A 22,649-nucleotide genomic window follows, 5' to 3' on the forward strand; every position below is an offset into this window, starting at 1 on the left:
TTCACCATTTTATGTTCGTCACGACTACAGTTTTCGAAGAAAAACTACCATCGCGCAGCATCTTCCAACAGATCATGAAGATAAACTTCTGAATTTTCACAAATATGGGATCAATTTACGCAAGAAAAACTCTTATATACTTTAACAAATAGGCAACTCTGACCAGACACCAATTTTTTTCAAAATGCCACTTGATTGTACTGTAAACAAAAAAGGTGCGTCCAACGTCATGGTTAGAACTGGCGGGAATGAAAAACAAAGATGTACAGTTATGCTTTGTGTAACCGCAGATGGAAGGAAACTGCCTCCATACGTCATTTAAACAAAAAAACAATTCCAAAAATAAACGTGAAAGGCGTTATAGTAAAAGCACAACCCAAAGGGTGGATAGATAATAGCCTAATAGACTGGGTGAAGCAGGTTTGGCAATGGCACCCTGGAGCATTACGAAATCTCAGAAGTATGCCCGATTTAGACAGTTTTCGTGGGCACACTACTCAAGAAGTTCACGATGTTTTGACAAGGATTATAATGGACTTGTTAATACAGTAAAACCTTGTTAATTCGAGGTCGTTGGGACACAAAAATCGGACTTCGAATTACGTGATTTCGAATTAACCGCCAACACGTACTTCAGAAATGCCAACCCTTGCGGCCTAACAATATATTCTCCAAGACCCGTTACTGCATGCAGTTAACCTTGATTCACAGTTTAAAGCTCTCAAATATCATGGAAAAAACTATTTCCAAATGTACACAACAAGGTGCATTTACAGTATTCAAATAATGCACTTTGATAACTCGCCAGCAAACATAACCTCAAGCAATCAAATCAAAAGAAAGAAAACACGATTCACAGACGAGAAATCTATACTGGCTCCCCTGTGCTTTATTAATTGGATTACTGTACTGTATACATTTTCGATGCTTTGTGCTTCCACGGAATGTACCCGATGTCCTTAAAACATCGCGGCTTATCGAACTCTCCTACGGCGAGGGGAGAAAGTCTCTCGCTTTCATCAAATACAGCCTCCGTCCACATTACAACAATAGTACAGTGACTATACTTGTACGATTTCCCGCCATGGCATTTCTTAGACCCATTAATGTACGCAATCACCTTGATTCTCAGTTTAAACATTTCAAATGTCATGGCAAACAGTATTTCAGTATTTATCCAACAAGGTGCATTTACATTATTCAGATAATGCTCTTGTATAAAACAATGACAAACATAACCTCACACAACAAAAGGAAGGAAACACGATTCAAAGATGAGGAAACATTATGCTGGCTCCCCTGTGCAAATGCTTTATTTTTTGGATTAGGCCTTAAACTGTCTGTATTTTTAGATGCCTTGTACTGGCATGGAAAGTGCTCGACGCCCGTCAACATAGTGGCTTTTAGAACTTTACTATGACAGGGAAGGAAGTGTCTCGCTTCCGTGTGCACTGTGCACTGCATAGCAACAAAGTACATTTGCTGGCTGGCAATTCTCTCCTTTAAAACCGTAAGTCCATTTGGCCTCAGCATTTTAAAAAAATAAAACAAACGAACAATGTAGTTTCATTGGCATTGACAACATTGGTGCGTACGAATTAATTATAGGCCATAAGCCACGCTTTTTCGACAACTGTCTGCATCGCCACCTCTCCGCACACTACCTGCTACGTGATATTGTGAATTATGGCATTCATGAAAACTCCGAATACAAAATAATTACGATTCCGCTCGAGCATAGCAGATATGAAGCACACTGTAGACACGCCGAAGTAGGTGAAAGTTACCCCTTCACGTTCCGAAATACGCGTTCTTTCATAACGCAGAGAAATTTTGAATATAAATTACTCTGTAAAATACTAATTTTTTTTTTCAAAATGTAAAGGCAGTTTCGAATTAAAAGTCTGAATTTCGGTAACAGGACTGACATTGTTCTTTGAATTACGAATTATGCGTATTTCGAATTAAACGATTTACATAACATGCAAAACCGTGCCTCGTGTTTCCGGGGACAAGAGCTGCTTCGAATTAGGCCAGATTTTGAATTAACCTATTTTGAATTATCGAGGTTCTACTGTAATTCCAGGACGTCTAACATCCGTTCTCCAACCACTTGATGTGTTCATTAACCGGCCTTCTAAGACGGCAGTGAAACAACTGTACACACGTTGGATGGCAGACGAAGCGCACAAATTTACACCTACTGGTGTAATCAAGTGCCCAGAAGTGAGGCAGATTTGCGAATGGATAAAACGTGCTTGGGATTCCATTCCTCTGCAACTGGTGAAGAGTTTCAAGAAATGCAGGATCTCTAATTCGCTGGATGGAACTGGGGATGATGTACTGTGGGAGAACGTTGATTGTGACGACAAGGAATACTGCGATTCTGCCAGTGATGACGAATGCTAAGAAGATTACAGTTAAGGGAGCATTAATGTACAGGATCTTTGATTTCATTTATATTGTGTATTTCCGCGCAATTTTAAGATACACAATGACAATGTGGTTTTTCTATTGCAGGATGCCGGACGCTACTGCTACAATCGTAGTATAATATTATGTTTGCTTTTTTCTTTTCTTTTCTTTTTTATTGTATGTGAATCCTGCACTTCGCTATCTTATGTGCTATTTGTAATTAGTATCTGCTGCCGTAATTTATGTATTATTTATATCTTTTATTTAAGCCTTAATAAATTGTGGAGTGATATAAAATGTTTGTTTATGCCTATGTTACTCCTTCCATGCAAGGAATGTTAGTTCATTTCATTATTGTTTAATGATCCTTCCTAAAATTAGGGTGCGGGCTTCATTCAGAGGCGAAGATTATTCGCGTAAATACGGTGCATGAATTTTGTCGTGTTTTAGGGCATTTTGATGCATTGGGTTTGCATGTATTTTGATGTACAGGGATTTTACTGATAAGTCATTTGGAAACCTGGCAGCAATGGAACCACCCACTGCACATGGCCAATTTGTCCAAGGGGTACAATATCTAGTAAATATATGAACTAATTAAATTAAAAGAACTTGTGGTAGAAAATATAAACTTATCAGTCTATAAAATTTCATGACTGAAAGGGATCAGGTTCCGTTTGCCCATGTGTTTAGAAGCGACTTTTTTTTTTTTTTTTTTTCCTTCTAGTGGCTTTACGTCGCACCGAGACACAGACAGGTCTTATGGCGATGATGGGATAGGAAAGGCCTAGGAGTTGGAAGGTTAAGGCCACGGCCTTAACTAAGGTACAGCTGTATTTGCCTGGTGTGAAAATGGGAAACCACGGAAAACCATCTTCAGAGCTGCCGACAGTGGGATTCGAATCCACTATCTCCGGATGCAATTTGAAGGGATTATTAGAATATCAGTCAGACCGATTTCCTCACAAGTTAGCGCAGAGGAATAATTAAAAAATCAAGCTGTGTAACCTCAAAAGACAAATGTAACCATTGCAGTTTGGGAAGTTAAGACCGGTAAAGTCTGCAGTATTGCATAAGCAATACAGTAGAACATCGTTTACCCGGATCAACTGGGACCAGGGCCGATCCGAGTTAACGAATATCCGGGTTATCCAGAGGAGGACGATAAAAAAAACCCTATAAATCACCGAAATATTTTTTATGGAGTTTAGAAATTATTGACACACTTTCACCTAAAAACACATACACTGTATGCACTGTAATAGCCTATGTATTTGCACTGTACTCAATATAGCTACAAACTAGTTTGTAGTAAAAAAGGCAGTGAGCCTCTGCTGTCTCAATTTAGTGCATCGCTTACAAGCAGCGCGATCTCGCATCCGCTTTAACAGTAGAAGTTCATCTAGCAATGTTTCGGCTTGACTCTCGAAATACACCATAAATTTCTGAATGTTTGCTACTGCTTCTGCGTGGGTCATAACCACAGCTGGTTCATCAACACTGTCTGAATCTGAATCCTCTTCATTTTCATGAACACTGCATGATGCAATTATGTCTTCATCTGTAATCGGTTTATAACCTCCGTCATTGTCCATTTGCAACCACTTGTTAATGTCTTCTTTCAACATCGGAACAGCCATCGATATTTTTTTAAATGTCTATAAAATGTTCTTCCACACTTATTTTATCTTCTTCTTCAATGTTGCTTTCCGGCAAGTCACACACACCAGGCCACAACTTTTTCAATGACTTTATTAAAGTTTCTCTACCAACCTGGTCCCAAGCTTCCGCAACAATATAAACAGTCTTTACGTTAAAAGATTTCAGCACCTCTACCACACCATACTCTCCTTCGTTCTCTACCAGTTGATTTGCCTTTTGTACACTTTTTTCATTTTTTCTAGAACTCGTTGGTCCATCGGTTGAACAAGAGAAGTTACATTAGGTGGTAAAAACTTCACTGAAATTTCATCTTTGACTAGTTCATTGACAGACGGATGTGAAGGTGCATTGTCAATCAGCAAAACCGCCTTGTTGGGAAGGCCACACTTCGTCAAATATCGTTTTACTGACGGCACAAAATTCTCGAAAAACCATTGTTTGAAAATGTCACTAACCATCCAAGCACTTAAGTAATTACATCCCATATAGGGCGTTGTCATCCTTAGTGCAGAAATATCACTGTCGAGTTCAAGGAATGAATGAAAATCTTGCTGATTATATCCAGGACATACTACTGTATACCAAAGTGTTCCAGTTGGATATTTCTGAAAGGAACCTAGTAAGCAATATTATTGAGGGAATCTCACCTGCATATCGGTCGTACCTATGTTTTGTTAATAAACCTAATTCTATTAAAGAACTCCTAGAAATTTCTGTAACGGCTGAGAGTGTAAAGTATGCTGATTATTCTAGACAATTTAATACCCCACCTCCCTTAAAATCCTTACCACCTACCTCCCACCATGTCCAACTTACCAGCAATAATCAACGTAAATGTTTCAATTGTGGCTCTAATAATCATTTAAAGAAGAATTGTCCTAGGAAAAACCAACCTAGAAGAACTAATGAATATAGTATGAATCATTTCTGACTAAAAGGTAATATGGTTAACAAGCTTATGAATAATTCTAAGATTCATCTAAATTATCCTGCAAATTATTCTGTTAATGACTTATGTTTGAAAGATTTTCCTAAACCATCACCTACCTTGCCTTATGTATGTGCACACATCAATGATGTTCCTGTATGTATGTTACTTGATTCTGGCAGTTGTATTTCTGTGTTAAGCCATTCTTGGTACTTAAAATTTAAATCCCTATGCAAGTTTTCTGATATTAAGAAGGTTGAATCTTCATTTCGGTCTGCAAATTCTACTGCTCTGGAAATCTTGGGTTCAGTTGAAGTAAAAGTTAGAATAGGAACATATACTTGGAAGTTCAGTTTTTTAGTTGCTAGTCACTTATCCTGTGATGGTATACTAGGTCATAATTTTCTGTATCATACTGGTTTAGTGTTAAACATCCAAGATCAGTATTTCTTTTTTAAATTTTCTCCTTCGGTTAATTTTCCCTTTTGTCAACATGTTAAGTATAACGTGGCTCATGAAAACAACCTTGTTAACCATGAAAATGTAATTTCCGCTTCAGTTTCTACTAAGAATTTTACTTATCAGGGTCAGATGCCCCTTGAGAACAATTTGATTAGTCCTGACCATGTAACTTCTGATTCTCATAAAGTTGAAAATATTTATTCTGATCAAAATAAGGTGCCCTGTGAGGATTATTTTGATGATGATGAAAAGGCTGATCCTCTTCCATTTAATCTTGAACATCTCAATGACCTTCAGGCTAAGAAAATCAGGGATTTGTGTAACGAGTTTCCAGATGTCCTTACAAATAGGTTAGGGGTTACTGATGTAATTAAATACAAGATTGAATTAACTGACCCAACTCCAGTGAGATCTCCTCCATACCGTCTATCTCCACCTAAAATGAAAGCATTAAGGGAAATTGTTGACCAAATGCTAGAGGAAGGTGTTATCAGAAAATCCACCTCTCCTTATTCTTCACCTATTTTCTTAGTTCCCAAAGCTCAAGGGGGATTTCGAGCTGTTGTTGATTACAGAGCCGTCAACCAGAAAATAAGCATTCAGTCCATCCCTCTCCCTGACATTCATTCATGCTTCGCATGGTTTGTTAATGCTAAGGTCTATTCCTCCTTCGATTTAAATCAAGCCTATTTCCAAGTTCCTTTAGAGGAAGAATCTAAGAAGATTACTGCCTTCGCCACTGACTGGAACCTCTATGAATTCAATCGCCTGCCATTTGGCGTCTCCAGTGGCGCAGCTGTTTTGACAAGGCTGTTAGACAACATTTTTAGTGACATTAAATTTAAATACATCTACCATTTTCTTGACGATCTTGTTATATATAGCGAATCATTTGAGGATCATTTGATACACCTCAAGGAAGTATTGACCAGACTCCGCAAGGCTGGATTAACTGTTAAACCCTCTAAGGTCAAATTTGCATCTTCTGAAATTCCCTTCTTAGGTCATATTATTTCTGGTAATGGGGTCGCTATTGATCAGAGTAGGACTCTTGCTATTCAGCAATTTCCACCTCCTAAAGATGTCAAAGGTGTTGCCCGATTCATTGGCATGGTAAACTTTTTCAGGAAATTTGTCCCTAAGTTTGCAGAGAGAGCTGCTGCATTAAATTCACTAAGAAAGAAAAATGTAAAATTTCAATGGGGTGTACCCCAGCAGGAAGCCTTTGATGATCTGAAACTAGCATTATGTAATGCTCCTGTTTTAGCTATGCCAGATTTCAATAAAGAATTCATTTTACAAACCGATGCTTCTCACAATGCTATTGCTGCTGTACTACTGCAAGATAGTGAACTTGGTAGACGTGCCATTAGTTATGCATCAAGAACTCTTTCTGATACTGAATGTAAATTTTCTGTTTATGAACTTGAGGCACTTGCTGTTCTATTTGGACTTGAAAAGTTTAGGCTTTACCTTGAACATGTTCCTTTCATTCTGGAAACTGACAATCAAGCTCTTAGTTGGGTACTAAGTAAACCTAGGAAAACTGGTCGCATTGCTAGATGGGCTGTAAGAATTTTAGCATTTAAATTTCAAGCCAGACATATTAAAGGCACTGACAATGTAATTGCAGATGGTCTTAGCAGAATGTTCTCCTCTAAAAATGTAAATCATAATCTAGGATCCTCCCCTGAGAATATCACTAAACCTACTAATCCTGTCAATCTGCCTCCTACAGATAGCCTAAAGTTAGGATCATCCTTAAATAATTCAACCAATGCCATATTAACTGATTGCCCATTCCTTTTTAAGGACATTGCTAAGACTCAACTAGAAGACCAGGAATTAAAAATCCTCATTGATAGGATTAATAATGGTGAAGTCATCAAACCTTATGTGCTTAAAGATCAGGTCTTGTGTTGTAAGGCTAGAGCAGATAACAAGTTCAAAATTGTAGTCCCTGCTATTTTAGTACCTGCATTATTTAAGTACTACCATGAATCTGTTTTTGGTGCTCATTCTGGAGTTTTTAAAACTAGAGAAAGGATCAGAAAACATTTCATTTGGAAAGGAATGGATAGTGAAATTAGAGAAAGGATTAAGAATTGTAAAATTTGTTCCATTAGCAAACCTTCCCTGGCCTCTTGTCATCATCTCAAGCTCAACGACCTATGGAAAAGTTGTTTATCGATTATGTGGGACCATTCCCCCGTAGTTCACGCGGTTCCAGATTTGCACTTGTATGTGTTGACGGATTTACCCGTTTTATCTGGATTTCCGCTACTCGGGTTGCTAACTCCCAAACTACAATTACCTGTCTCCAACAAATTTTTTCTTCCTTTGGAACCTGTAAGTTTTTAGTTTCTGACAATGCCCAATGTTTCAAAAGTCAGTTATTACGCAAATTCTGTTTTGACTTATCTATTGCTCACATTACTACCATTCCATATTATCCTAATGCTTCATTTTCTGAACGTGTCAATTGAAACCTTAAAGCGGCCTTGATTGCATATCATCATTCTGACCAAGCTAAATGGGATACTTCCTTACATTGGCTGGCCTTTGCTTTCAATTCTGCTATACATGAATCCCACAAGAAGACCCCCTTTTCATTAATGTTTACCTTTCCTCCTAATACCCCTCTTACCAATTTGTGGTCCATCAATGATCTTCTTCCTGAAAAGATTGATGCTGGTGAGATCCGCAAGGTGTGGAAGCAAGCTAAGAAAGCATTAAAGGTTTCATATGACAAAGTTGAAAAACAGTATAATAAAGGACGAAGAGCCACCAAGCTCTCTGTCGGCGATAAAGTCTATGTTAAAACATACTACCAAAGTTCTGCTACTAATAATTTTTCTGCTAAGCTATCACCTCGTTACAGAGGACCCTGTACCATTTTGGAGTTTCTCTCTCCTGTATCTGTTTTGGTCAAGGATGATGAGAACAATCGAATTAGCAGATTTCACCTTTCTCAAATTAAAAATGCATGATTGTAAATGTTAACTGTGGTGTACCTATCTAATTGTTGTAACTGTATTTATTTCTATCATCATTTATGAGTATATTGTAAATTATAAACTCCTTACTTGCTTAAGTATTTTACATATTTGTTATCCTGGCTGGTGCATTCTATTAATGCTATTTGTTTGGTTTTCATGTTCTGCCTTGGGTTTCCCATCCACTAACACATTGCATGGAGGTTGAATGATGTTTTGTTGGAGCAACATTGATTTAATTCTTATGGAGATGGTTTGGTGGACATCACATTGCTTTAAGGGTTTGATATTAAATTTGTTCCCTCCTGGACTGGGAATTCAACAACCATGTAAGTCTGTAGTCTTAAATTTTAATTTATTATTGGTATTAAAGTTATATTTGTTTTTTTTTTTTGTTCTCCTTGTTCTCTTAACCTTGTTTAGGTATTTTTCTAATTGAAACACTATGTGGATCTAACCATTGTTATCCCTCTATTTTACCAGCTTGATCTGTATATCACCTATGCAGTCCTGTAAACATTTTGGAAATATCCCTTTGTTGAAGTATATCATAGTGTTTTATCTTGTCCTAATCTTACATTATGTTTCCCTAGCAGCTGCCTGAATTATGTCGAGATGCTGTTACCTATTTAATTATTTATCATGCCATTTATTTCAGTATTTAGATCCCTGCTTATTTTGGGTTTTGGTAAATTATATTCCTTTTCTCTCCTTGTAAATGCTGTCCTTGAATCATTATACCTTATGTAAAATACTCCATTTACAGTGTCCTACAAGTTACGCCTTGTGTTATGAAGTTGTGATTTGAACCTACCCTTACCTTCAGCATCCATATGTTGGTTAATCTGGTTTTAAACCTGTTAAGAGAATGTATTGTGGATTATTACTCCTTTTAACTGTGAATGGTTCAGTGTCATGTAGGTAAAGTACCTGCTACATTAGTTGCATGTATTGGTGTGTAATCTTGCAGTAACCTGAAATTAACCTTGTAAACTATTTCCTGAATTATTATCACCATTTTGGGTCTGGTTCTAGTGGTAAATTTGTTCCTGCCTGTCTGCAATTTTTGGTTGTGGTTTTTTCCCTTGGCCTGTTATCCTAAATTTTAATTTTAAACATTTATTATTGTTATCTATTACTGGTAGTTTGTGGTAATGTTATGGGTGATAGACCCAGCCTTATTTAGTGTTGTTCTTGCCTGAACATGGTCATGTGTTATAACAATCCTTGAAAATTTTTCCTGTAGCCCTTGTCTTGGTGGGAAGTAAATTCTATTGCTTATGGTGTCCTAAATTTTCTCCTCCTTATGTTCTGGTGCTCCTTAAGAGTACTACCTACCTAGTTTTCTGTTCTGGCCTCATATCCTGAGATCTAACCAATTCGTGTTGGGTTATTTTCATTTAATTTAACACCATGGTACGAGGTATGTTTCTTGAACAAGTTTAATTTTATCTGGTGTGTACCTTGGCGGTGGGGAGGATTCGGTTCATGTTAGTATTGTCGGTTAGGGGATCTTCATTACCGACTCTAATATTTTTGCTTGTCATCGTTTACCCATCTCATGGCTGGTATATTTTATTTAACCTTGATGCCTAGTGTTAGGTAAGGTTGTTACGGACGGTATGGGACGTCTCGTATGTAGGTTTATTCACCTTATTTTTAGTTCAAGGTTTCCCCTGTGTCCCTCTTAGGGAATCTGTCGTTCTTGGGTATGCATCGACCCCTGACTTACGTTGAATTCGGTGTGTTTCGGTATGGAACATTATGTTCTTTCTTAATTTGTATCGGATCACCTGGTTTCTTATGTAGTCACTTGGTTCTTTCAATTCAGTTTGGTGAACATCAACCCACCCATTGCCTTCATTCTCTATCTGTACCCTTGTATTATACCCTTCGCTGGTTCTGCTTGTCCTGTCTCTCCGTGGGTTAATAGTTACTGTATTCCTTAACCCTGGCCTGCCTGTGGTATCTTATTCAGGTAATAGGTTGTTGTTCATCATTATTCCTTGGATTGGTGACAGTTGTCGTAGATTTCGTGTGGATTAACCTTTGAGCTCTCTTGTACACCTATGGAATTCCAAATATCCCCACATAATCTCCTTCTGTTTTCCTTCCTGGACATAATCGGATGCACATTGCTTACCTGTGGATTTTAGATTGCTTTCTTCCTCATTTCTTCAAACCATTTACCGTTTTGAATTTTTTTCTTCTCGCACACCTTCTAAACTCCATTTGTACATACCAGTTACAATTATCTGTAAAAATATGCCATGGTAATGTGGTTTCTTGATAACCATGCCAATAGGTAAGAATTATCTCATGATCTAATCATCTCATTTACCCTGCGATACTAATTTCTCTCTGTGAAACTCGTGTTTGCTTGTTATTGTCTCTTGGATATTATACCAGTAAAATTTAATCAATTTTGGCATCCTGGTATTATTGCTTGTGGTATATCGTTGGGGTTTTTGTCCTACCTTGGGATCTGGCATGTTCCAATGAAGGTTATAACTGATATTTTTGGAAAACTACTACTGCTGGTCATCATTTCTGGGTTACATGAGGTTACCTAACATATGTTATCTGGTGATATTCTTCAAATTTTCCATTTTGTTAATTCTGGATGTACTACTTACTTCTTGATTACCCTAACCCTTATTAGGATTGTCCCAAACCTAGGGTTTTTCTTGTGTGTTCTTATGTGTGATTGGAGTTTTGGTGGTTTCCTTACCCTAGTTGATATTGAATGTATTAAGGGAATTGTGCTGAGGGTTCGATGCCCTTTTAAACAATGGTGCAACGTCTCTTCTGATTGTTTTGGTTTCGGGGGTAAGGCATGGTAGACATGTAGGCTAGATATCCTTTAGGTATGTTATATGTGGGATGGTGCGGTTGCCATTTCTGATCTGTTTGGGGGTTCTTGGGGTAAGCGTCGTGTTCATGATGTGAATTTGAATCTTGTTTTTTTTTTAAAAAAAATTGGTTTTTATGGTGGGAATTTTGTAGTTCTCTTAAAATTACATGCCTTGTTGAGGGTCTAACTGTCATGTCAGGTTGTTTGGTACGTGTGCATGCCTCTTTCTGTCATCGCCCATGTTTTCGTGTCCTATTTCCTCCTCGCATATTCCATTACTTTTATGGAGTGTGCCTTGGTTTGGTTCCCTTATTCGGGTGTGGGCTGTCTGTCCTGCCTCATCCGTTTATGACTCGGTGAGATCCATACAGTGTGCACTTGCATGTAAAGTATTCCTAGATTGGTTGCGTTGTGCATTTCATGTTGCGAAGACACAGACATTTGGGTTGTTGAGTAATAATTAGAGACTTTTGGGCAATTGTTGGCCTTGTTTTTATGCCAGCCAAACCTACTCCATGTTGTTATGTAATTCATTTAAAATGTTACATATTAGGGTCAGCCTCGGTGAATAATAATATTGAATGCAACCTTCTAAGGGGAATGTACTAATCATTCACTAACCCTTATGTATGTTAACCTCGGGGAATATAGTTGTACCTTTAATTTTGAGACTGTTTGCTCCAAGGAGATGAAGTTAATGCGGATTAGTATTTCCTTGTGTCACTTAATAGGGCTTATTATTATGATGATGTGTCACATGAGTTATTTTTGTTTTCATCCCTTGGAGAATTTCATTTAAATAACACAGTCTCGGGTGGAGGTTTTTATTCAATGTAAGCATTTAAGTCTACTAAATGTAACCTTGCTTGTAGCCTGAAATATAAAGTTTTCTTTCCTCGGTGGTCATATTACAATTAAGAAAATCTATTACTTGCCACTTCTAAATTACTCTTGCAAAAATTTTATTACATCATACCTTCAGTTATGGCGTATGACATTTCCATATTACTGCGTTTTAGTCGCATTGTGGTTGTTCTGGTGGTGCTGTGGCCTTCCCCTCTTGTTTCAGAGCTGGTCTGGAGCTCTACGTTCGTGATATTCAGAAACCAGGACCATGGTACATCATACCCCTGATTTGATGGAAGTCTACATCTCCCTCGATTCTCCAAATGTATTGCTATCCACGTTTAAAAAAAAAAGAAGGCCACATTGTGAAATCTAGAAAGCCTTTGGACTCTAGTATTCGTAAACGTATACTGGTGCCTGTGTATCCATGATCGCTACTCATGTTATATTAATTTTATTATTATTGGTTCATTTTCTACCCCCTGGGGGGGGTTTTGGGGGGGGGGGGAGAGTTGTAAGGTTAATACCTTATGTTTAATCTCCTTCAAACATGTCCTCCTTAAATTGTTAGCAGAGGTATACATATCTTTGTCTGTGTACCTCTGTATCATGCTGCTCTAATTGTGGCTATTTTCCTCCTTCCCCCCTCCACTCGCTCCCTATTACTAGCGATAACGGCGGGGCCTTGAGTAGTGTTGTGGAAGCCATTTTGCATTTTGTTTCCTGTCCTTGTACGGGACGGACGTGCCATGTGAGGGTTTATATTAATCCAGGGTTTTCCCTGGTTTTTTCCCCCTGTTGGGGTGTAATTTTGGTAGGTTCTGACCTTTTTGACTATTCTTATTTTATTTACGTAAATTCAACTTGCGTTATATTTTTCTGTTCTGATTCTCCTTCGGAGCCGTCATTCTCGCTAGTCCATAACTGACCCCTTTTCAAAAACTCATTTTCTTCTGGTTCTCGGTTTTATTTTTCAGTGGTCAGCTATACTAATTTAACCTTCCCATTATGCAAGGTATCAAAGTTGTTCTATTGAATGAATGTAATTCTGTATAGGGTTATACCCATTTCAAACTTGGTAAGCTAAATATGCCTAACAGATCTATAAGCTTAAACCTGTATCACCAACCACCCTGGGTGGTAAATTGTTATTTCTTAACGGAGCTGAGAAAAATGAATTCCAATCCCTTCAACGGTGTTTGGTTTCTCGTTGACCGTCTAATTTTAATTTTAGTTCACGGTTGCCTTGGTGACCTTTATTGTCATTGAGATTGATTGACATTGTTGGATTGAATGAGTTGACTAATGTTTTTTGCTGGAAACTGACACGGGTACGTTTACTGTTGGTTCTTGTGAACTTGACTTGGAATTTTGGGGAATTATTATTATTGATTTCTTTATTTCTCCCCGGTAACTGATTTCTTAGTGAGATCCGTGCGATCTCTATTGTGATTTGGGTACGTGAAGTGTTGAATTTGGGAGTAACTTCTCCGTTTCCTGTAAGGCTCTGGTTGAGTCGGTGTGGAATTTTATTGCAATTACTCCTCTGCGCTTGTGATACCCTTCTGATAATGGGCATATGATCTAACCTATGAAATATTATATCGAGCAGTTATTCCTGCTCCCGCCGATACGCTCCTGAAGTATTGGTAAATATATTACCGTGTTTCCCATTTCTGGTCTCCACTGGCCCTGTGGTGTCACACATTGAATTTATTTCTTAAAACTGTATTCTGCTATTTCTCGAGTTAACCATTTTTATTGTGCCCGTGCTGTACCTCTGGTTTGTGAGGTTTTTCATGTTTCACGTTTTGGGGCTTTTCCTGTTTTCTGTGTCCTGTTAATTTATGCAGGTATTTCCAGATTAACATCATGGTAAGGATAGAATTCATTTCTCTCCTTGTGATTGTGAATTCATGTAAATTATTATTAGCTCCACCCTTTGAATCTTTAATTTCGCAAACCTCTTGATTAATCTTCGTTTAGTTCAACCTGGTGTAGTATTTCATTTCGTGTTTAAATTAAATTTCTATATTCCTAAAACCTCGGCTTATCCTTTCGTGTTTATGAAAGTGCACTAATTGTTAGATTACCATGATACTGTAACACTATTGGTCACGGTTGCAAAGATCCAAAAGCACCTTCTACATACCATCCTCGAGGTAAGTTGTTTGTTTTTTTTTAAAAAAAACTGGCATTTACTTATTGCTTTCGCTGTTTCTATGTGGTGACTCTGTGTGATAAGTTACTTGGATTTTCTGGGTGCATTATCTTCGGTAATTGCTGTGCACCGGAATACTTACTGCCTTTGAACTGTCACTTGACAAACGCCTACTACATCACTGTGTCTCGAGACTTACCAGATACCTTGGTACCAAAGGATTATTAACTAGTGAGTCGCTCTGAGCTACTAGTGTTATGTTTGGTGTCTTAGCTCCTTAGTGTGCTAAAAGTGTTTTCATATCGATGTACCAAACTCTCTCTAGTTTATGTACTGACCTAACCCGTCCATCACTGCGTGTCTATAGTCAGGCTTAGTGTAGCAGTGCTACGGATACTGTCTGAGTTCTAATTGGACCTCACCGTATACTTGTAATCAACCTAACTGTAACTGAGTATATCTCTTGGAATTTTAACTAATTATCGTGACATCTCTAAGTGTAACCCAAACCTAACCTTTAAATAATTGCATCGTCACCGTTCTTATTATTGCACGTCACAGTGTCATTGTATTTTAAGTGTGTCTCCCGCACGTTACAGATATGTAAACGACAGGCAATAAAATAAAGAAAATAAAGGCTTTATCTATCTATCTTGTTTCACATTTTTCAATGCACAGGTGTTTTTAGACTGCCCTATTGTAAGGAGAGGAAGTTTGTGCTTTCCTGACGCATTACTGCAAGCCATTATGGTGAGGCGGTCTTTCCCTTTTTTATACCCTTTGGCTGAATCTTCTACTTTTGAGGCTAGCGTTTTACTCGGCAACATCCGGTAGAATAAACCGGATTCATCGGCATTGTAAACTTGATCTGGCGTCAATTCTTCCTTTTTAATAAAGTCCTCAAACTCTTTTTTAAATTTTCTTGCTGCTTCAGCATCACCTGACAAGCTTTCCCAAGTGATTGTAAGTTGACGCACTCCATGCCGTTTTTTCCATCTGTCCAACCACCCCTGGCTAGGTGTGAAATTTTGATCTCCTTGGGGCAACTCTTTGTTCAAACTCAATGCTTTCTGTTGGATGATGGGTCCAGAAGTCGGCAAACCACGTTCTCTTTCAGCACAAAACCTGGCAAACAATGCTTCATCTAGAGTTTCTAGTACAGCAGTTTTTGCTTTACACCGATTATGCAAACTGTCCTTAGAAATCATCTTGAAACAAAAGCCTTCAATGCGATTTCTGTTCTTTTTCCAATCAGATACGGTCGATGTTCCTACTCCAAACTCGGCAGGAATGTTCTTTAACGATTCTCCCTTATCAATTCTAGTCAATGCTTCCATCCTTTTTTCCATAGTCACAACAATGTTTTTACGTTTCGTCGCAATTGCGGACAACGATACTGTACCTCGGCCGTGAAGCTAGGAAAACTCGCGAACACTACCGAGATTGCAGCGCAACTGAGGAACGTTGTTTCTTAGTCAATGTAAGTGCGAGGCGCGGGTGGGGGTAGGAGAGGGCTGAGTCACCAGTCTGCTCCGTAGCAACAGCAGGTGGAGTGAGTGCAATGAACTCGCCCGTTGGCAAGAGAATTCGAGTAAGAGTAATATACCTACCAAGAATAGCAATTTATCGTCTGTAAAACAAGTCTTCATTTACTACGCCGAAAAACAATTTCTTCTCTCAAAACTGGTCCGGGTTTTCCGGACGTCCGGTTTAAAGAGGTTTCACTGTACATGCCTTCTAGTGCTAACTGAGCAATGGCACTGGCTTATCTGATATCCAAGTCCCGTTCAAGCTGTATCGGCACATCTGAAGATTAAGGCGGAAACACAATGCAAACATACTACTGTCGCCTCACGTGAACTTGCATTGAGCTAAGTTGGTGGGGAGGGGAGGTTGATGATGTCACTGCATGTGGCACAAAGTGAGGAAACAGACTGTTCTCAGGCTCACGCTTCATCTTGATGGCAAGTTAGAGCAGTACATCCACTTCATGGGATTCTGATCAGCATTAAATTGCCTGTGCTGTTTCTGTTGCCATGAATACTAAGTCATACAAATCTGCGGAAGGAAGAAAAGTTGAGATCATCACAATTTAGTAAGCTACCTGGATATCAATAAAGACTTCAAATGTACTTCAGGTTGAACACAGAAGAATTCAATTTTCTTACATAATCTCATCAAGGATGAAATTATTGAATTATTATACAATTTTGAGAAGCTAATAATAATAATAATAATAATAATAATAATAATGATAATACGCCATCTGGCTGCTTGCTCATTAATTTCGACGTTCCATTTTACTCTAGGCCTACTAGATGGCAGAACACACTGAATCTCTCTTTGACGTCAATGGCCAAGTTTTAATTAATTTTGTCAGGTGAACACCAAAATGAATTACAAGAGATCTTCCACATGCCAACATCGTACAACATTGAGCATCGAATGGACTTTCTTTCCACCCTTCAAAAATCCAGCTACGACTGACAAGTTTCACCCCGCTACCTTGGGATCTAGAGGTCGATACAACCACTGATCCACAGAGGGAGCTTTAGAGAAGCTACAGTTGAACCCGCTTTATACGTTACTCTTTTCTACGTAATTTCCTTTAGGTCCCGGCAGAATATAATTTAAAAGAGTGTTAATTAAACCTTTATACGTAATCCGTTTATATGTAATTCGCTGTTATTCGTATAAAGTGCCAGTGAAATATAACTGAGGTTGCGTAATTGTGCTGAGAATGTGCTTTTTAAAAAGAAACTACTGTATTTACGAAGTTGTCGGCATAGGCAGAAGTAGAGTGATCGGATTTCGGTGCTGAAACAGAACACAAGAGTTTCGCCGAGTGACATTGTTGACACTTACTGGTGGCTTAACAAAGGCAAGTCCCTTCGCCCCTCCTCTACCTTCGTCGTTTTTGACACGTCGCCAAAGATTAAGATACATTATAAGCAAAGTGGGCTGTTTCGGTGCGGAAACAAAAGAAAATACAGTAAATTTGTTTGAATATGAGAATTTCTCTTGTGGGAACAACAGAGAAGTAAAATGTCCACGATGCCGGCATCTGGTGTTTACTGGTGAACAGTAGTTTTGTCATTCAGTTGCTTTTGATTAGCCATGGAGAACAGAAAAAGGAAAAGTTATACGAGAAGTGGATGCTAATCCACACAAAACAAAAACTGAAATCCCTTCAGACTTAGGGATTGCTTATACCATGCTATGAACAATGAGCAGTAAAAGAAACGCTATTTTGGATTAGTTCTTAAAACTGGGTTCAAAATCAGCAAAGCGCAGCCATCAGCAAGAAGGAAGGTACGTAGATTTGGAGAAAGCACTTTTCACATGGTTCCAGAAAAAGCGGGATGCAGCTCTACCAATTAGTGGAGACATGCTGAAGGCAAAGGCAATAAATTTAGCTAAATGATGAGTATCACTGCTGCTTTCAAGGCTTCATCAGGATGGTTGCAAGGATTTAAAGATCGTCATGGAATCACAGGGAGAACAATTTGCGATGACTCAAAATCTGCAGACGACGTCACGGTGCAACACTGGAAAGAAGAGGTTCTGCTGGGTATCGTAAGCGATTATCAGCCTCCAAACATCTACAGCTGTGATGAGACCGGCCTATTCTACAATCTCCTTCCTAATTAAACATTAGCTAAAAAAGGTGACTCATACCATGGAAGGAAGAAAAGTAAAATTCGTGTAACAGTACTTCTCGCCACCAATGTAGATGGATCTGACAAACTTCCTCCACTTGTGGTAGGAAAATCGAATCCGAGGTGTTTTCAGGGTGCAAAAAAAATCCTTAGGAATATGAATCTAATGGAATAGTGGTTGAAAAAACTGGACATTAAAATGAAAAAGAAACAGAAGAAAATCCTTCTTCTTATGGATCGTCGTGCAGCACATCTACCTCAAATCGTCCTGGAGAATGTCCAAATGTAATTTTTCCTTACTAACTGTACCCGCGTCCTACAAGCACTTGATTTGAGCATCATTGCAAATTTCAAAGTGCATTATAGAAAAATGCTGGTTCAACATTTAATAACACTGAGTGAAGCAGGAAATTAACCTCTCTCCATTAATTTTCTACAAGCCATGGACTTTATTTCGGCTGTCTGGAAGGAGGTGTCATCCTCCACAATCGGCAACTGTTTCCGCTAAGCTGGTGTCTTACTAGAAGAGGCTGCCTCTAATGATGATTATGGGGACGAAGTTTTGTCTGGCAATGAGCTAGCGCTTTCGGAGGGTGTAGAATTCGATACTTTTGTGCATTTTGATGACAATCTGGCTGTATGTGGAGAACTACCGGATGAAGAGATTATTGCTGATGTATGCCAACAACGCGGCGGTGATGGACCACCTACAAGCGTTAGCGACATTGGAAATTGAGATAACGATTTGAATCTTGACACCTGAACTGAGTGAAGTGTTAAGTGCAATCGAAGTGTGTAAGTGTTACATCAGTGCGAAAAGCTGTACTAAAAATTCTTCGGTTTCATTACTAAGTTTGCTAAAGGAGGTTTATACTGTTATGCAAGAAAAGTGAAACAAGCCAAACTATCTGATTTCTTTAAGGCTGGGCCAAGTTCAAAATAATATTTTCTGTCTTAATGTATTTATTATTTGCAAGGATTTACACATGTAGGTCTATTTCATTGGTTTTTCAGAAAATACATGGCGTATTGCATAAGTCAGATTTCTAAATAATTCTGAGTTTCAGGTACTTTTTTCTTTTCCCCTTGATATACGTACAAGTCAGGTTCAACTGTATTTGCAACAAACAGAAGTTAGCAGTATGTTTAAGATAACAAGTGTATTATGATCACCATATTTCTCCAAATCCAAAACAACCCCCACTTTCTCTTTCAAAAAATTAAATAAGGCTTAAAAATTGGTTTGTGAAATAATAGAATGCCTTTCTTATACAAAGAATAACGACTGACAGGATTCGTTGTGCTGACCACATGACACGTCGTAATTTGCAGGCCTTCGGGCTGAGCAGAGGTCGCTTGGTAGACCAAGGCCCTTCAAGGGCTGGAGTGCCATGGGGTTTGGTTTGGTTCTTGTACAATACACATTTTTAGACACGACACGTCCTTACAATACGACAATCCATTGCGGAAATATTCCTGCTGTCTGTAAAACTATTAAATTTACAAAGTGTCTAGTACAGTAGACATGTTATAACTGCCACAGAGTATCCATGGCCTTTCTAAGAATTCAAGGACTGGCATGTTTTGATGACATTCCGGCAATTTCAGAAACTTTTTTGAAGAGCCTAATACAGGGATATTTTTTAATCTGTTCAAGGGATTGTCACTCGCCTGTTCTCCCGCCAAGTAGAATGTAATTCTCCCCTAACTCCTTCCTGAGAACCAGTGACGTCAGGCACTGTACAACTGGTTGCCGCGGCTAACAATGTAGCCTATAGAGGCCCAATAAAAGATGCAGACGTTAAAGGTCGAGTTTTATGTGCGGAGTGTGTGCGTGTGAATGTAAGCAGCGTGCTTTCCGTGGTAGCTGCCAGTGGTGTTAATTACTGCTAGGTAGAGAATGCAAGACAACCCTTTATTTATCACAAGACTCTGAGAAAAATAAAGTCTTTGATTCGGAGAAATACGGTCTTATAAAAATAGGCAACTGTTTTCACCGACTGCCTATTAAAATCATTTAATTTTAGTGGTCAACTACGAACTTTCCTTTATTTCATACCATACCTAACTTTTTACTGCTTTCTTTAGTTAATCTAACCCACATCACATATTATCATGCATCCACACCAATTCAATTAACATTTCTTCCATATCACTAAATGAAACTGCTAGTCACAACTCGCATCGCCAGATGTGTGTTAGAGCAAAAATTCTGCTTCTTGTGAGGAACGCCGCCACCAGATTCTACGTCACGTCAGCCGACGTGAACACCCATGACATTGAGTGCAATGTGATCACTATACATTTCGTACAGTGTGCAAAAAGTTATAGCACATCATTCTGGACAGGTTACATTGTGACACTATACATGTTAACACAGCAAGGTGACAGTAGTGTGTTTCCACTTTCAATGGAATAAATCTGGAAGTCTGTCATTAGGAAACAAAAACAACAATACAAGTTTACTGCTAACCTGAGGTACAGTATGCTCTCCTTGACCTCACTGTGCATTCATAGTCTCATTCAGTAGACTGTTTCCATAAATATCGCAAAGCATAGATGATCTACAAACAATTAATAAACAATTCTGTAATACCTGAAAGGTAATGCACCGTGTGTAGCAATGCGGGCAATTCAATTTGATGAAGGGTCTGCCACGAAACAATGCAGAACGAGCACGAGTGTCATCATCTGCAGCATCATCCTTTGGCTGTAACACAAGACACACAATTTCTTCAGTGATCATTCTTATTGTTATCAAAACGGAAAACTGGAGAATGAATTTAAAGGAACCTTCTACGTGACATTTTGTTCTTTCACAAAAGCTAGCAAACTATACAGGGGAAACGAATGATATTGTAATGTTCAAGGAGAATGCATTGCTTAGACTAATAGTACACAAACTGATCAGTTTAACCATAATCCAGTTGGGCCTAACATTAAACAATGGACTTGTTCCAGGTTTCAGTCCTACTGAAATGATCAGAAAAATGTATAAAAAATTTGGCCTGCAGCATCCATCTAGACTAATTTCATACCTTCTACTTTTCTCGTCTTGACAAAGTGAACAAAGAAAAGTAAACGATTTGTTCAAAATGAACAATGTAAAATAAATTCCATTGCAACTCCAAAACAAAAATTAATTCTTACCACCAAGAAAATCGCAGTTAATCACAGGTATTCACAAACATCAGTATATTAGGCACACGAGGCATTACTTGAAATGAATTAACCATTTCTTTCTTAGTCTCGCATGCAATATATGGAATTCGTGCAGAGGTTTTTGTTATTGCACAACACTATTTCTGTGCACTTTTAGAGGCAGGGACCTTTGCTCTATAAATTTCCTGAATAATCAGAAAAATATACAGTGAAACTACGTTAGTGCATTCCTTGTTAGCACGTTTTCCCCGCTTAGCACAAAGTAAATTCAAAGTCCCGACTCGCATCGTATTAAATCTATATAAAAATACCTCATCCATATTGTCATGAATTTACGCTATTACCGCTTAGTACGATGACATTTATCCTAGCCCTGAAAATGTCATTTGCCATCCCTTGTGAAAGAAGCGATTTCCTAATTGGATAAGAGCTGTCGCCAGAGTTGCGTGATTATGGAAAAAGAAAAAGCCACTAGCCTCAAGAATGTTCAGTTTTCCAAGCCGGTTAGCAGCGAGATTGCTGAATAACACAGCGACTTATTTGTGCTTTTATCTCTCATTCCACTCAGAGGTTAGAAAATTATTTTGCGTTGAGTGGTACAGCGAATATTTGTCGCATGACAGTGTAGCCTATATCTGGATCAAGAACAAGTTGATTTTTGAGCAATCAGTCCACAGACTGGTCTAATGCAGCACTCCATGCCAACCTATCCTGTGCTAAACTTTTCATTTCTAAGTAACTGCTAAATCCTACATCTGCTCTAATCTGCTTGTCATATTCATACCTCAGTCTACCCCTACCATCCTTCAAAAATGAACTGCTGAAGTCCTGGGTGTCTTAAGATGCGCCCTATCATTGTATCTCATCTTCTGGTCAAATTTAGCCAAATCGACCTCCTCTCACCAATTTGATTATCTCACCTTCAGCATTCTTCTGTAACACCACATTTCAAAAGCTTTTATTCTTTTTCTTTCTGAGCTAGTTATCGCCCATGTTTCACATACATACGATATGCTCCAGGCAAGTCTTCAAAACATCTGTTCCCTATATCAATATTCAAAGTGAGCAAATTTCTTTTCTTAAGTAAGGCCTTACTTGCTTGTGTTAGTCTGCATTTTATGTCCTCCTTACTTCTTCCATCGTTAGTTTTTTACGCAACTAACAATATTAGTCCACTTCCTTGAAGACTTCACTTCCTAATCTAATATTACCTGCATCACCTGACTTCTTAGGACTGCACTCCCTCGCTTTTGTTTTGGACTTATATTTTCATCTTTTACTCCTTACCCAAAACTCCGTCCATAACATTCAGCAATTTCTCCAGATCTTCTGTAGTGTCACATAAGATAACTCATCAGCAAACGTCAGGGTTTCGACTGCCTCTCCTTGGACTGCGATTCCCATTCCAAATTCCTCTTATTTCCTTTACTGCCTGTTTTGTATAAAACATCGAATAGGAGGAGGGGGGACAAAGTGCAACCATGACTCACTCCTTTCTGGATTA

At 38.5% G+C, this 22,649-nt stretch overlaps 1 protein-coding gene across 2 annotated transcripts in view; it reads right to left on the reverse strand.

Annotated features, from left to right (window-relative positions):
- The window catches only part of LOC136878841 (uncharacterized), a 322,409-nt gene that overhangs the window by 121,545 nt on the left and 178,215 nt on the right, over positions 1-22,649 (reverse strand). For both annotated transcript variants that reach the window (XM_067152369.2, XM_068229033.1), the window contains exon 9: positions 20,580-20,693. In XM_067152369.2, the coding sequence (XP_067008470.2) occupies positions 20,580-20,693 (114 nt within the window). The remainder of the gene's footprint in view (positions 1-20,579; positions 20,694-22,649) is intronic.

Source organism: Anabrus simplex, chromosome 8 (genome assembly GCF_040414725.1).
Source record: "Anabrus simplex isolate iqAnaSimp1 chromosome 8, ASM4041472v1, whole genome shotgun sequence".
NCBI classification, from domain to species: domain Eukaryota; kingdom Metazoa; phylum Arthropoda; class Insecta; order Orthoptera; family Tettigoniidae; genus Anabrus; species Anabrus simplex.